At 52.4% G+C, this 14,125-nt stretch overlaps 1 protein-coding gene across 1 annotated transcript; it reads left to right on the top strand.

The window, feature by feature from the left end:
- The first annotated feature begins 8,212 nt into the window (after window positions 1–8,212).
- Window positions 8,213–9,444, top strand: RNF186 (ring finger protein 186). Its single transcript, XM_045859649.1, has one exon. The coding sequence runs from the start codon at window positions 8,336–8,338 to the stop codon at window positions 9,077–9,079; it is 744 nt and encodes a 247-aa protein (XP_045715605.1). The 5' UTR covers window positions 8,213–8,335; the 3' UTR covers window positions 9,080–9,444.
- The last annotated feature ends 4,681 nt before the right edge of the window (window positions 9,445–14,125 follow it).

The following is a 14,125-nucleotide window of genomic DNA, read 5'->3' as shown; positions in this document are numbered from 1 at the left end:
GGGTGTCAATTAGCCACTCTAGAGAGGAGAGAATGACTAGACTAAGGACGAAGCAGGTCCCCACCTGGCAGCACGAAAGCCCCATCGGAAGACCAAGGTCAGCATGGTTGTGTGCTTTCTCCAGACTCGTGTGGCTTTACGGGCACAGGCAGAGAACAGGTGCAGAGTTAGATTTCATCAAGGAGCCGAGTGATTGCGATGACTGAGCGTGGCATGGAAGCTGGGGCAAGAGACAGGGGTGAAGACGCGAAGGGACGAGGGGCCGTGAGGTGCTGACAGGAGTGCTGGAGGTTCCAGCGTCCAGGGACCGTCCGAGTTTGGATACTAAAGGGAGTGACCTAGGAAGACAGGGGGTGGCGGGTAGACACGTGAATGCACGAAATTGACATTGTGGCTTATTGGTAAAAATAAGACGTGGTCAAATGAGTGAGAGGCTGGGGTTGGGTGGAGGTCAAGATCACAGGAAGAGGGCCGGTCAGGGCACTGAAGTCTCGGGCTTGGAAAGAACACCTACACATATATTGCATCATCACAAATTCCGGCTGGAGTCAGGGGAAAAAAAAATGCAGCCGTGAACCAGGAGCCCAGATGACCGGAAAACAAGGAGGAAGGATTCAGACGTCAGTGGAAAATAGGGCGGTGGAACGTACAAGGCGATGACATGAGGTTCAAAGTTAAGGGGGTTTTAGGATGAAGGAGAGAGAGGAGTTTCTACAGGAAGGAAGACACCTGCGCCTCCTTGAGGCCCAGCAGTACCAGGGTTGTGGGAGGAAAAACGGCCACCGCTCGAGAGGACAGTAAAGGCAACAGTGTCCCAAGGCGGGGAGGCCAGGTTCCTGAGCATTTATTTGGGTAAAGGGAATGAACGTCCAGGGGAGAAGTCAGGACAGGGGAATTTCGCTGATCAGGGACCGTGACACCCAGAGGAAACAGCGAAAGTTTTTTGGAGTCGGGGAGGGATGCAAGAAGGGGACAGAATAGAGCATGATAGGGCCCCTTGGAGATTAGCAAGCCCAAGATGGGATGTGACCTGGGAGTCAGGGGTCCCAATGGGTATTGGCGGCACTGAGATGAAGGGCCTCAGGAGCTGAGAGCCAGGACTCAAGGCAGACCTGGCGGTGAGGCGGGTGTGTTGTGTGTAAGGAGGACTGGGTGCGCAGGGCTCCCTCGCAGTCCCTGAGGGTGCATGTTCACGCTCACACCCTGCCGGCAAAGGAGGGATCTCTCTCACTTGGTGTGGTGCAGTGGCTAGAGTGCTGGTTCCGGAGCCGGACACCCTCGGGCAGTGTCCAGGCTACCGCGAGCTCGCCATACGATGCCACCTAAACTTCCTGTGACCTAGTTTTCTCGTCGCAGAGCAGAAATGGTATCCATCTCCCAGGTGTGTTGGGGACACTAAATGACTAATCCATGACAGCATTCCACAAATGCTAACTCTGGTGAGAGGCACGTGGGCAAGGCGTAACTGAAGCCTGACGACCTCTGGACTTCTCAGTCACGTGAGCGAGGAACCGCCCCCCCCTCCCCACCCCTTTACTTGTGAGCTGTGCGAGCTTGAGTGGAGTTGCCTGACTTTGAATGACCCAGAGATTCCTGGTGCAGACCCTCTTCTGAACTGCATTCGGCTGATGAGGAAACCAAGAATCAGAGACATTAAGTTGGTTGCTCAAGGACACACAGCTAAGATTGGAACACAGGTCTGTTGGACCTGCCAGTTTGCTCAGGCACAGCCCTCCCACCCAAGTAGTGCCCGGGACCTCCGTGTTTTCTGGTCCCGTGTCCCCCTCCCAGGGGGCTCTGCAAAGGCCAGGACTGGGCATTGTGAGAGCAAAGCGGGGCTGGTTTGCCAGCCTCTCGGCCTTGGGCTAACCACCCGGCGGAGTAGTTTCGTGGGTCACAGGCCGTGCTTGGGAGGATCAATTTCACATGGTCCAGTGGTCCAGACCCCACGTCCGTGCTTCCTGGGGTGTGGTACGCAGTGGACAGTGGAGACGTGTTCTGAGACAGGCACATGTCGTCTCCGAGCCACTAGCACCCAGGACAGGCTGAGTCGGAGGAGGCAGGAGTCCACGGGCTGCATCTCAGCAGAGGGATGCCAGGCTACACGCCCACGCTCTGCACCCCCACCCCTGCCTTCTCTCCTACATTTACCAATTCTTCCTCTAACATTTTTCCTTCCTTTTGTCTTCTTTTTTTTCCTTATATCTCCTCTTTCCACAACTGTTTTAGAATAATTTACAGGAAATATATACAAGGACTAGGTAAGCCACACACTAGAATAAGAAGTGGAGACTAACAGGATGGGGATGTACTATAGCACCACAACGCAAATGTGATATTTCACAGTTGCTAGCATTGAGCTTCCTGGTGGCCAAAGCAAAAATGGGAGAGTCAATTAAGTAGTGTCATAAGCTTCTTTCTCAGAGTACCCTTTGAAGAAAGCCAACAAAGTAAACTCAAAATACCATCCTTGAGAACCTCCAGAAAGCAGAGTCAAATGCAAGTTTCTAATGGTTTAGCCTGATTCGACAGCATTTCCCGAACTCTCAAAACCCCAGAGTTGCACACAGCACTAATAACTGTTCCAAAAGAAACAAAGGGTTTCACAAGGAGATAAGTTTGAGATAAAATCAGAATTGACAAAACCAAGCTGTTTTTTTAATTTCAAAATGTCCAAAAGCTTTTAATACTCTAACATCTACGTGACTCCCCAGTTTGATGGAACTCTCCTCTCCACCCACCCCATTTTTTCAGGAGTGTCTGTTAGAAGCCCACAAGAGCTAGAGACCACGTTTCAGATGCATGGGCCACAGTTTGATGAATGCTGATCTAGAATAGGGATGTTCAACCACTTTCATCTCATGGCACACATAAACTAATTACTAAAATTCTTCTGTAGTACACCAAAAAATATTATATTTTTTGCCAGTATGACAAAAAAATAGGTGTAATTTTAATTCATTCACACTGGACAGCTATTGTTGTGTTGGCTGTTGTCACTTTTCATTTAACAATCTAAGGGAAAAGACTCGGTGCCCCTGACTAAATCGTCAGGTGTTGCATGTTTTAAAATTTCTTGTTGCACATTGGTTGAAAATCGCTGACCTAGAGGAACAGCTAAGCCGAACTCCTCCAAATAAAAGCTCCCTCGCTCAGGAGTTTGCTAGAGCTGGCCACCCGATGGTTTAAGGCAATGATTCTGACATGGCCCAGACTTCCGTCTTCTGATACTCTCGCGATGAAATAGAAACACCTCTTTCGCAAACTCCTCTTCCCCGGGACTCACGCTCACTGAGTCCCCACAACGAGAGGGCATGGGAAAGACGTTACAGGGGGTGAACCTCTGATGACCCCCTCACAACCGGTGAGATGCTCCCTGTCCACCAAGTAGGGGCCAGGTGTGCTCCCCTAGGGGCCTGGGTCAGGTGCAGAGTTGGGGTTCCCTTTGTGCACGGGCTTGGCTGCATGGAGTTGAGGAGCAGTGAAGAGAATGGAGTCTCAAAGACGTGTTAGATGTGTCCCAGAAGGTAGTCAGAAGTAGGTCGGGGATGAGTTTCAAGTTGAAGTCTGAGCTAGAGCTGGCCAAAGATATGGGGGCCGGAAGGGACAGGAAAGTTGGTTTAGAGGTAGCAGTGAGGAATGGGCGTGGCGAGACCTAGAATCATTCTGAATTCAAAAAACTGTGGGCTGTGGGCGTTCTTGTCTGGTTTCTCTAACCTCGGGAGGAGATGTACTTTGATAATTGTGAGTCGGACGAAAATGGTTTCATCCATTGTTCCCTGACGATAGTTTCCGAAGTCCATGCCTCACATCAGGTTCACAGACAACTCAGCCGAGATTCAGAGTTGGGACCTGAACCACCAGATGCTCTGAGCCAAAAAGGCAGGTAGAGAACGTCACACACAGATCGCAACTTTGAAAGCGCGAGATATGAACAGCACACGTCCAAGGGGGCTGGTCCTAGGGCTAATAATAACAATGAAAAATGGAAAAACACTTCAACATTCCCCTCATAGGAACGGATTAGCTAAAATGTGGCACTTTCATATGACAGGGCAACCTTCACAAATGATTTGAACTGTATTTATTAATATGCAAAAAGGATGTAGGATAACTTAGTAAGTAAAAATGCACATTACCAAAATATAAAGAGCAGGGTCGGATTTTAATGGAAGGAAACACTTCTTGCGAGGGTACGCAAAGAAGGGCGTCTGAAGGGACGTTCCAAAGCTAGGCCTGGTTCTCTGTGCAGTGAGGCTGCTGGGCACTGATGTCTTTTTCTGCATGATCATTGGTAATTCTTTTTCTTCTTTTTTAACAGTAAACATGGAATTTTTTTTACATAATTATTCTTAAAAAGCAGAAAAGGCAAACAGTGCCGTTTCCCATTTCCTGCAGTGAGTGCATGAGCCACTTTCTCTCTTGCCTCATCCCCATTGTCCTTGAACTTGGGTTGTGCTGCTGTTGTCATTTTGGTTCCAAATCTCCTTCCTCTGCCCACGAATCAATCCATCCTCAGACACACAGGTGCTTTGAGGGGGTGCAGGTGCAGCCAGCTGGGGTCTGAGGAGCACAGAGGTGGGAATTCTGGAGTACGAGGTGAGCAGGACACCAGCCAGCCCCCAGGGAAAGAGGGCATCGGAGGGAGATGGGCGTTCAGCTAGGACGGGACTCTCCGAAGCCACTAGAGTGTGGTGTGAGGGTGGGCTGGCCCCGAGCAGAGAGAGGCCAGGCATGGACCCAACGGTTTGACCTTATGGCATCGCTGCACCCTCATTCCTTCCCCAGTGAACTCGATGCAGGACCTAATCTCAGATCAAAAGCGTCTTTGTAGGACTCGGATCTGTGGCTGCCGGCCCAGGCCGGGGTCCATCTCGAGAGAACTGGCTCCAGTTTCCCCACCTGCAGCTGGGTGTGAAATTCTAACCCCTCTGGAGGCTGTGCCTCTCACACTGCGTCTAACCCCGGGGGGTGTCTGACCTCTCGGGATCAAAGAAACTGCATTTCAAAGGAAAAGAATGTTACTGGGGATTAATGAGTTTGCATTTGTACAGAGATTAAAAACAAACATGTTTTATTTGGAGATGTGGAAGGACTCTAAGTTTTTGAATTCTAACGTTACAGCAAGCACACATAGAACCCCGACCAGAATGAGACATCTAAGTGAATGCAACATTTTAAGGCCCCAGAGACATTTCGCACTCCCCGGGGGGGTGGACCTGCTTCAGACGGTGCCCCAGGCCCACATTCACTGCTCTTTAAGACGCACTGGATGAACAATCACACAAGTGTCTTATCTCCCCGTTCCTAGAAGGGATGGATTACATCAAGGTCACTTACAAAGCAAGGTGCATAAATTACCGAGAGCCTCGCCTGAGCAGGTTTGGATGAGGTGGGGAGTTAAGTCATCTCCCACGATTTCCTACAGTGTTAGGTTTCTATTTGATCAAATGGTAAAACTGAGCCTCAGTGAAATGGAAATGACTCACCTCAGGTCACCCAGCTGGCAAAGTGACAGGAGCCAGATAGCCACCTGCAAGGCCAGTGGAGACCATAGCTCAGCCAAGGCACCTTTAAGACACAAAGCGGTTCCCTAGCCAAGGTGGTAGGATGGCAGCCGCGTGAAGGACCATGCTGTTAAAAGCCTTCGTTTCTCAGAGAATGGAATTTTCTCATAGAAATGATCACATTCTCCTGAATGTATTTCTGTAATACTTGGATGGTTCTAATCAATATATTTTCTTAATTGTGTTTTTCCAAAAGTTTCCAATGGTTATTCTTTAGACACGAAGCCCAAATAACAGCCCTTGGTCCGATTTTGACCTCACCCACCTACCTGCCTGATTAGCTGGCTTCCAATAAAGCTGGCTACTGGAAGAGGGGACACTGGCCTAGCTGTCAACCCAGCATTGTCCACCTGATTTTCTATTTCTCAGTATAAGTGAACGCAGCTCAACAAATTGTTTCTCCTCCTCTCCCCAATCCTTCCTAGGACCGAGCAAACAGAAAGGAGCATTATCCAGTGCAAGTCAAAGCAGAGAAAAGAAGCAGTCTCTTTTAGCATAGGGACACACAGGCGTTGGTTCACCCTTAACCATGCACAGGCTGGCTGGTCGGTGCTTGCCCCCATGGCAGACAGCTAGTTAGGGCTTCTTCATTTATTGCTGTGTTACTGTTTCCTTTGCAAGGGACAGAAATCCAACTTCCACTGGCTTAAGAATCAAAATTTGGGTGCATTTTTAGATGAATAGAACTTAGAAAGCCAAAGATAGAGGTCTGGCTGGCTTCAGGCATGGCTGGATCTAGGCATTCAAACAATGCCATTTGGCCTTTTCTGACTGTTCTCATTGTTTTTGTATGTGTGTATGTGTGCTGACCTTATTCTTGGGCAGTGTCTTTGCATGCAGTGGTCCTGGCAGTGCCAAAGTTCTGTCCTCTAGTTTGGAAATCAAGCAGAGAAATTTCTCAGTAGTTCCAACATAAGTCCGAGAATTGAATCTCATTGGCTTGGCTTAGATCACGTATTTATGTCTGAACCAATAGCTGCAGCCAGAGGGTGGAATATGCTGATTGGTCTGCCCTGACTCACATCACTGCCCCCCTCCCCACCACAGAGCTGGGAACCACACAGAATGACAGAGGGGAGCAGTGGTTGCCCAGAGGAACACACAGGCCACTGTAGAAGGAAACATGGACACTTGACATGGGGACAAAACAGAGGCCCAGTGCTCCATCTGAGGTCCCCTTCAGCCTGATCTGGGGGGGAGCAGAATGGAAAGAAACTGACTGAGTGTTAAACTGAAAGCAAAGGAGAAAAGATGGCACGGTGAGGGTGCAGTGGGGGGTTAGATTTCAGGGACTGAGGGCCCAGAGGAGGGTGCAGCGAGAGGGCACCGCCTGCCCCTGGGCTGGGGGAAGAGCTGGGTCAGAAGAGCTGGACTCTATGGATCTCAGCACGTGGCCTCAGCACAGGGCCGCTCAGCACGTCCTGGATTTAGCGTGGCCTGAGTGAGGCAGTCATTTAAGGGAGTGGATTTCACCACCCCACCCACCCTGATGTTTAGGGCAAGGTAACAGGAAGAAGAGACAGGGAGAGAAAGAGAGAACATCAATTTCTTGTTCCCCTCATCTATACATTCATGGGTTGATTCTTGTATGGGCCCGACCGGGTTCAAGGCCCACAACCTCGGGGCATCAGGACGATGCTTTATCACCCAGGACGGGGACTGTTTTCTTTCCTGCTGTGCTGTTCGTACCCGTCAGTCCCATGTTAGTCCTGTTAGCTTGAGTCACCTTCCTGGCAACCGATTGCCTCCACACAAACTAATGAGATTAAATTCCTGGACCCACGCAGCTGGGAATCCGACCTTGGACGCCGGTAGATTCCTGCCCCATGGAAGGCCCCTTGGCCGGCAGCCAGCAGGCCTGCCTGACCCCAGCCTGCGTTTTGCCTCCAGGCCCCCGAACCTCCTTATAGCACTGCGCCAGGGTTCCAGGGGACCGCAGGCAGAGCCCCCAGCACGGGGCTCCCTCAGCGTAGGCCAAGTAAGTGGCCGCTGTCCTCATTGCTTACGCGATGTGCCCAGCACAGGACTAATGGTAGCTACTATTACATATGTGAAGGGCACAGCAGGTACCGATGAGAAGCTCGGGAATCGGTAACTATACATAGGCTGTTCGGCTGGGCTTCCCCACCCCTGCTACTCAGAATACTTTCCCATCTCTCTTTTTCACGGGCCACCTGCTTACAAATGTGTTCAAAACACAAACATTTCCCCCACCGATCCTGACATCCAAAAGATTTCATCTGAGACCGCCTTTGGTCGTGTTTCTCAAAGTGGGGTCCCCCGGTCCACCTGCGTTAGCATGACAATGTTTGCTCACTGTGCAGGTTCTCAGATCCTGTCCAGCCTGCTGGGTTGGCCTCTGGGTCTGGGGGCTGGAGATCTGCACGTTCAAAGGCCCCAGCAGCGGGCTGGTGGTGGCGGCGGAATTGCTCATGCATCCCAAACTCACGAGTCACGTCTTCTGTCCGAAGGCACCGCTGAGGCACCTGGCCCCAGAAGGAAAGCTCTGATTCACGCCCCGGCCCTGCCCACTTTGGCCGTTCTATCAGGTAATTCAAAGTCTCCCGGCCTGCTCGTTACTGATTAACTCCAGGAAAGAAATAATAATGACCGAAGAGACAACACAAGCCCAGAGACAAGCCGAGCCTCCCTGGGAGCGTGGTGCCAGACAGCTGCTGTCACCAGGCACCTAACAAGAAGGAAAAAGGCTTCATACGCCCCACCTCACCAAGGTCAGACTACATCTGTGTCCCAGCAGCACCTTGTCCATGCCCCCGGGCCCTAAGCTGCCAGTCCCGCCGGCTCCCATGTCCAGAATGGCCTGCACCGAGGTCCCACAGCAGCCAGCCCCACATCAGCCCCAGCCCATCTCCGCGGGAGCCACCACCACCGACACCAAGGGCCCTGCTGGGAGTCACTGCGGCTTCTCGGAGCACGACCTGGAGTGCCTGGTGTGCCGGGAGCCCTACAGCTCTGCCCGACCGCCCAAGCTGCTGGGTTGCCAGCACTGCTTCTGCGCTGTCTGCCTGAAGCTCCTGCTGTGCGTGCAGGACAACACCTGGTTCATCCACTGCCCTGTGTGCCGCAAGGCCACCACGGTCCCCGGGGGCCTCATCTGCAGCCTGCGTGACCAGGAGGCCGTGGTGGGGCAGCTAGCCCGGCCGTGCCCAGAGATGCGGCTCTGTCCTCAGGAGCTGGAGAATCCTGTCACCTTGACGGCAGGGCACCCCAGCTTGGCGGGAGAGGATGGGCAGGACGTGGTGAGTGTCAACCGCATGGCAGCGCGGCGCCTGGTGGCACACGTGCTCCTCCTGGCCTTGCTCATCGTCCTCATCCTGCCCTTCGTCTACCCCGGCGTCATGCAGTGGGCACTCACCTTCATCATCGCCCTGGCCCTGCTGATGTCCACCCTCTTCTGCTGTCACCCCAGCAGCCAGGGCAGCTGCCGGCCGGCCCCCAGGACTCTCTTCAGCAGCGAGCAGAAGCACAGCGAGATTTCTTCCATTGCCTGACCACGCGCCCACATCACCGTCTGCCTCTGTGTCCCACAGTGGACAGGGTAAGGATCTGTGAAGTAAGACTGGCTCCCGCAGGAGAAGAAATGCCAGTCAGACCTGCAAGCTAAAGCCAGAATGGCTGTCTTGGGTCTAGAACTACGTGCTCGGGCGATAGACTTATGCCTGCCCCAGGGACGGCACAGCTGCACCGTTTGGGGTGGCGAGGAGGCACAGCGGACTTGCATGCTGCCAGGGAGGACCCCCTGTTCCTCTCCTTCCGAAGCTCCGGGTTGTCCGCTCAATGCCTTGGTGAAAGTATTGCAATAGTAATGTTACTGAAAAGTAAATAGAGCCAGAAACTCCTCTTTGTTTATTTCCAATTTATGTAGCCGGTTGTATTTTATTGCTTGGTTTTGGATTGGGTTTTTGTGTTTGGCGGAGTTTGTTCATATTTCTGGCTGCTACACATTTTCCCTCCTGAGAAGGCAGAGCCCATGGGAAGCCCTCCTGTATTCTGCAACCTTCCCCCCAACCCCCCGCCAATGCTGCCCATCTCGTGCCCACCCCACCTTGCCAACGGTCCTGGCCATTTGGGTCCTCCACTGAGTTGTCCTGCCCTCCTTTTCCCTAAGAATGGAGAGAGAGAGAGAACCTGTGTGAGGAAGTGGTGCTTCTGATGGCGCTGGGAAAGTCCCACGTTTAGTTGACAGAGCTGGGGAGGGTGGAGGGGATGCAGGTGAGTCTTGGACTATCCCCCACCATCCCCACCAGGATTTCCCAGCTCCGTGATATCCGGCGCTGACTTAACAGAGAATCTCGGAGTCACGAGGGCTTCCCCCAGTGTGGCCCAGCTGCCCACCTGGTGCGCAGTCCCACACCCCAGAACCAAATCTTTTGGGTGCTTCTTGCTTTATTATTGCATCTCGAGTCTCCTTTGAGCTTTTGTCATAAAGATAAGGAGCCTCGTAAATGCAACAGTCCTCTCCGACAACCCCACATTTCCCGCCTCACCCTGAGAGTCAGGGTCATCAGAGAGGCTTTCATGTCTTTTCTCAGTCATTTCTGCTCTGTCACCTAGAGGAGGCTTCTGCTGGAGGGAACGACCTTCCACGCTCGTCCAGGTCGCGCCTCAGCCAGGAGGGCCCATGGGGTGCAGGGCAGCGGAGGGTGAAAGCAGACGTTACTTCCTTCCAAAGGCCCCGTAATCGAAACCTCAGAGGGACTCACTGAGCGAGCGCAATCCACTGCCCTGCCCCCCCCCCCCTCCTGGAGACTCGTTATGGTGACGGTACATCTGTCAGGGACAGAGACAAGAGCTCTGCTGCTGGAGCACGGGTCGGCCCTGCGTTCCGAACAAGATCTCGCCTCTCAGAGCCTCAGTTTCCCCAGAATGAGCTAGTAGAACTGGACTATTCCTAACACCCCTGCAGCCCAGAGCTGAGGGCACACACTGGGACCCCGAACAATGGACATGCACACGTGCATGGGTCACATTCCCTGTGACCTCTCACAAAGAAAAGTCAAAATGTTAAGAATGGATGATGCACTTAGCTGTCCTTGACATCTGGAGGCCTTCCTCTTTCTCTTAGGAGGCCCCCCAGGGTAGCTCTGCAACCCCACGCTGTGGGCCTTGTTGACTGCCGGTGCTGAGAAAGAGCGTGAGTGTGTACGTGAGTTTGTGTCACGCACGCTGTCAAGCCAAGGCCAAGTGGGCCTGAAGAACACCTTGTCCCCCAGGATGAGTGAATGGCAAGAACGGCTTGGCATTTCCTGACCTGGCCTTGGGCATGCGGTTCTGGGGTGGGAGCCAATAGGAAAGGGAAAGAATGTTCTCTCCCCACTTACAACCACTCCCATTTCATCTAGTTCTTGGACCCTCCGCCGACAAGAAAACCTTTACCAAGATTAACGACAACGCTGTTTCTACCTTAATAATGGTGGCCGCATGTTTACTGAGTTTTTGCTTTGTGCCAAGCCCTGCCATACTGCCTTAAATAACAACCTATGCAGCAGAGACCATTTGCTGATGAGGAGACTGAGGATCAGAGAGGTACATTCATCTGCCTCTGGTTGCACAGCCAGCCGCTTTCAGAGCTCACCGGGGCATTCATCCAGGGCTCTCTCTGCTCTGTCACGTTGCATCCTTTGTGTGCAGTTCCAGCACCACCAGGAAGCTGGTTGCCACCTGTGGGTTTATGAGGGAGAACAGAAAACTAAGCTCAGGAGCCCCCCAAAGCCCAGTGGTCAGACACTCGGAGAGGCTAGAGAATTCCAGAACCTGTTGTCTGTGCTAAAGAGAAAGAAAAGACAGTGACACGAATGAGATGGTTCTTCTGCAGGCTTCTACCACCCAGGCCCGGCCTCTCCTGCAGGGAGCCCTGTTGTCACACGGTCCCCAACCAGCGGGCCCCCGTCCCCCTGAGTAAAGATGTCCTGACACCGCTGTCACCATGACCCTCCAAGCCCAGCTGGTCCCAGAGACCCCCTGGCCCCTTGCAGTGCGGGAGCAGAGAGCACCAGAGGCCGATACCCGCTCAGGCTGCCCAGCAGGGGAGCAGAGGAAACAGGTGGCGTTGAGAACGCGTGTGAGTGGAAGCGACCCGAGAGGCAGGCCAAGGTTCAAAGCTCAGTGCTGACCCAGCGTGTGACCAGTTACAGAGCATCCCTGGGCCTTCAGTTGCTCACGGTAAAGTTGAGGAGGACATCTCCCAGAGTCTCCCTGGCCGTTCAGACTGCTCCTGGCCGAGAAGCCTGTCTCCTAACGGGTTGCCTTTATCATCCATCATGGACCCCCTTGGGGGATGGGTTTCTTGCGGCCTGTCCAGCGTGAGAGTCAGCGGAGACCTGGCCTTGATGATGGGGTGGACAGGTCAGTCCAAAGCGGAGCACTGCCCAGGACAGGCCAGTCTTGTGGAGAACTCCGTGCTTGGGTTGTAAGGGGAGGTCTGCAGGATGAAGAAGAACTGTGGGGGTGGGGGGTGGAGCAAATCTCATCCCCATCAGACGCGTCTCCCTGATCTGTGGCCTTGGAGTGAAGCACATCTGGCTCGAAGTCCAGCTTCACCACTTGCAAGTCACTTTACCTCTCGGAGTCCCAGGTTCCTTACCCGTGAGACGGAGCTTAGAATCCGTGCTCCAGAGGGCTGCTGGGGGAGTTCATGAAGTAGCCCACGACTGAGCACTTAGGGTCACCAGGAGGTAAAGCAGAAAGATGAAAAGAGGGGGAGAGGGAGCTGGGCTGAGTTGCAGAAAGCCCTAACAAGATGATGAGAGCAGACTCCCCTTGTGTTATTCAATCATTGATAAGGAAGTTTATTAAAACCTGGCCACTATGATTCATTTCTCCCAAGACCAGCCTCAGCATCAGCAGTGTCGTCAGCAAAATATAATAAAACAATAATGACATGATGGTTTGACATGGCTAACGTGATTGGAATGCCCTGTGCGAAGTATATTACATGCTAGCACACATGCTCTAAGGTAGGCACTAGTATCACCCCCGAATGACAAACAGGAATCCCGAGGCACAGAGAGGTTCAGCAACTCGCTGGAGATCCCACAGTGAGGCCATGGTGGGGCCAAGGCTAGACCGCAGGAGTCTGGCTCCAGAGTATGGACTTTGAGTCACTTGGCTTCATCAGAAGGAACATCTCTGGTCCATCATAAGTGCTCGAGGTATGTGGTCCGCCTGGCCGGAAGGGTGAAGAATTAAGAAGAAATATCATTCCTCCGTGTGGTTACAGCTTCCTGACTTAGTGGGTGCCTGGGACAGAGGGCTGTGGGGGCCTACCTGTCCCATTACCCACCTCCGTGTTCTTATCTTCCAGCCCCCGTTCGAGGACGCCTGGAGGAAGTCCGTCAGCCTTGGCTAGAACAATGAATTCTTTGTCGCTGGCAAAGGACAGCCTTTCCAGGAATGAAAAAACGTCCCTCCAGTTTCTCAGAAACAGCATAGAGCACATTCAAAGAGAAATCAGATACCCGCTCTCGAAACAACCTGGGGCGATTTTTATGAACTTTCTATTCTGGTCAGAAGATCTCGGGATCACTGTTCAAACAGGGGCAATGTTTCCCAGGTCCGTAGAGAACTCTGAGGAACTCCGAACGCCGGGAAACCTAGGATCCGTCCACGTGTTCGTTTGTTCAGAAAATATGGTTTGAGCCTCTGCTCCGTTTCAAGTACCGAGCAGGGTGCTTAATTTACTCAACAAGGAACTTTGATGAGGAAAGAAAATTAGTATGTGCAAAGCACCTGTTATGGCTTAAATTGTGTCCCCCTGCCGAAAAGAAGACAGGGCGAAGCCCTAACCTCAGGATGCGATCTCATTTGGAAATGAGGTTTTTGCAGAGACAAGTTAAAGCGAAGTCATTAGGGTGGGCCCTGAAACAGAATGTCCTTATAAAAAGGGGAAACTGATGACCTTACAAAAAGGGGAAATTTGGACCCAGAGATAGACAGACGCAGAGGGAAATTGATGTGAAGACACACAGAGAAGCTGTCACATGACAACGAAGAGACCAGACTGATGCAACAGCAGCCAAGGAAAGCCGACAGTGGCCAGCAAGCCACCTGAAGCTAGGAGAGAGGCGTAAAACAGGTGGTCCCAGAGTTCTCAGCAGGAACCAGCCCCGCTGACACCTTGACCTTGGACTTCCAGCCTCCATACTGTGTGAGCCCACGCATTCCTGTTGGTTAATCAGCAAGGAGTGTGGCGCCTTGTAGGGCAGCCCTAGGAAGCCAGTAGAGTAGCTTCCCTGTGTCTGTGCTTGCACCATGCCCCTTGGCTGGTCCACTTCAAGTTCAGATAAAGAACTTACCCAGAGTCTTGTAGCATGTAAGAGGCAATGTTGAGCTCAAAATTGAGCCTGATGGACTCCCAAGATTAGATCTTACTGTTCCCATTTTGTGGGTGAAAAACCGAGGTTCAGAGAAGCCCTGATATCCTTCCCCATCGAAAAAAGTGCCCAAATATCAAAGATGGAGCTGGAATCTGAACCCACAGTTCCTAAATTGTCTTTAGTCTTTGCAACAACCATATGGGATTTACTGAACCATAACCC

This window comes from Phyllostomus hastatus, unplaced genomic scaffold (genome assembly GCF_019186645.2).
Source record: "Phyllostomus hastatus isolate PE091 unplaced genomic scaffold, TTU_PhHast_1.1 phas_scaffold_182, whole genome shotgun sequence".
NCBI lineage: Eukaryota > Metazoa > Chordata > Mammalia > Chiroptera > Phyllostomidae > Phyllostomus > Phyllostomus hastatus.
This window is presented reverse-complemented; position numbering and strand designations above follow the sequence as displayed.

Coding starts and splice junctions, on each gene's coding strand:
- RNF186 (XM_045859649.1), top strand. CDS start 8,336: ATGCCCCCGGGCCCTAAGCTGCCAGTCCCGCCGGCTCCCATGTCCAGA.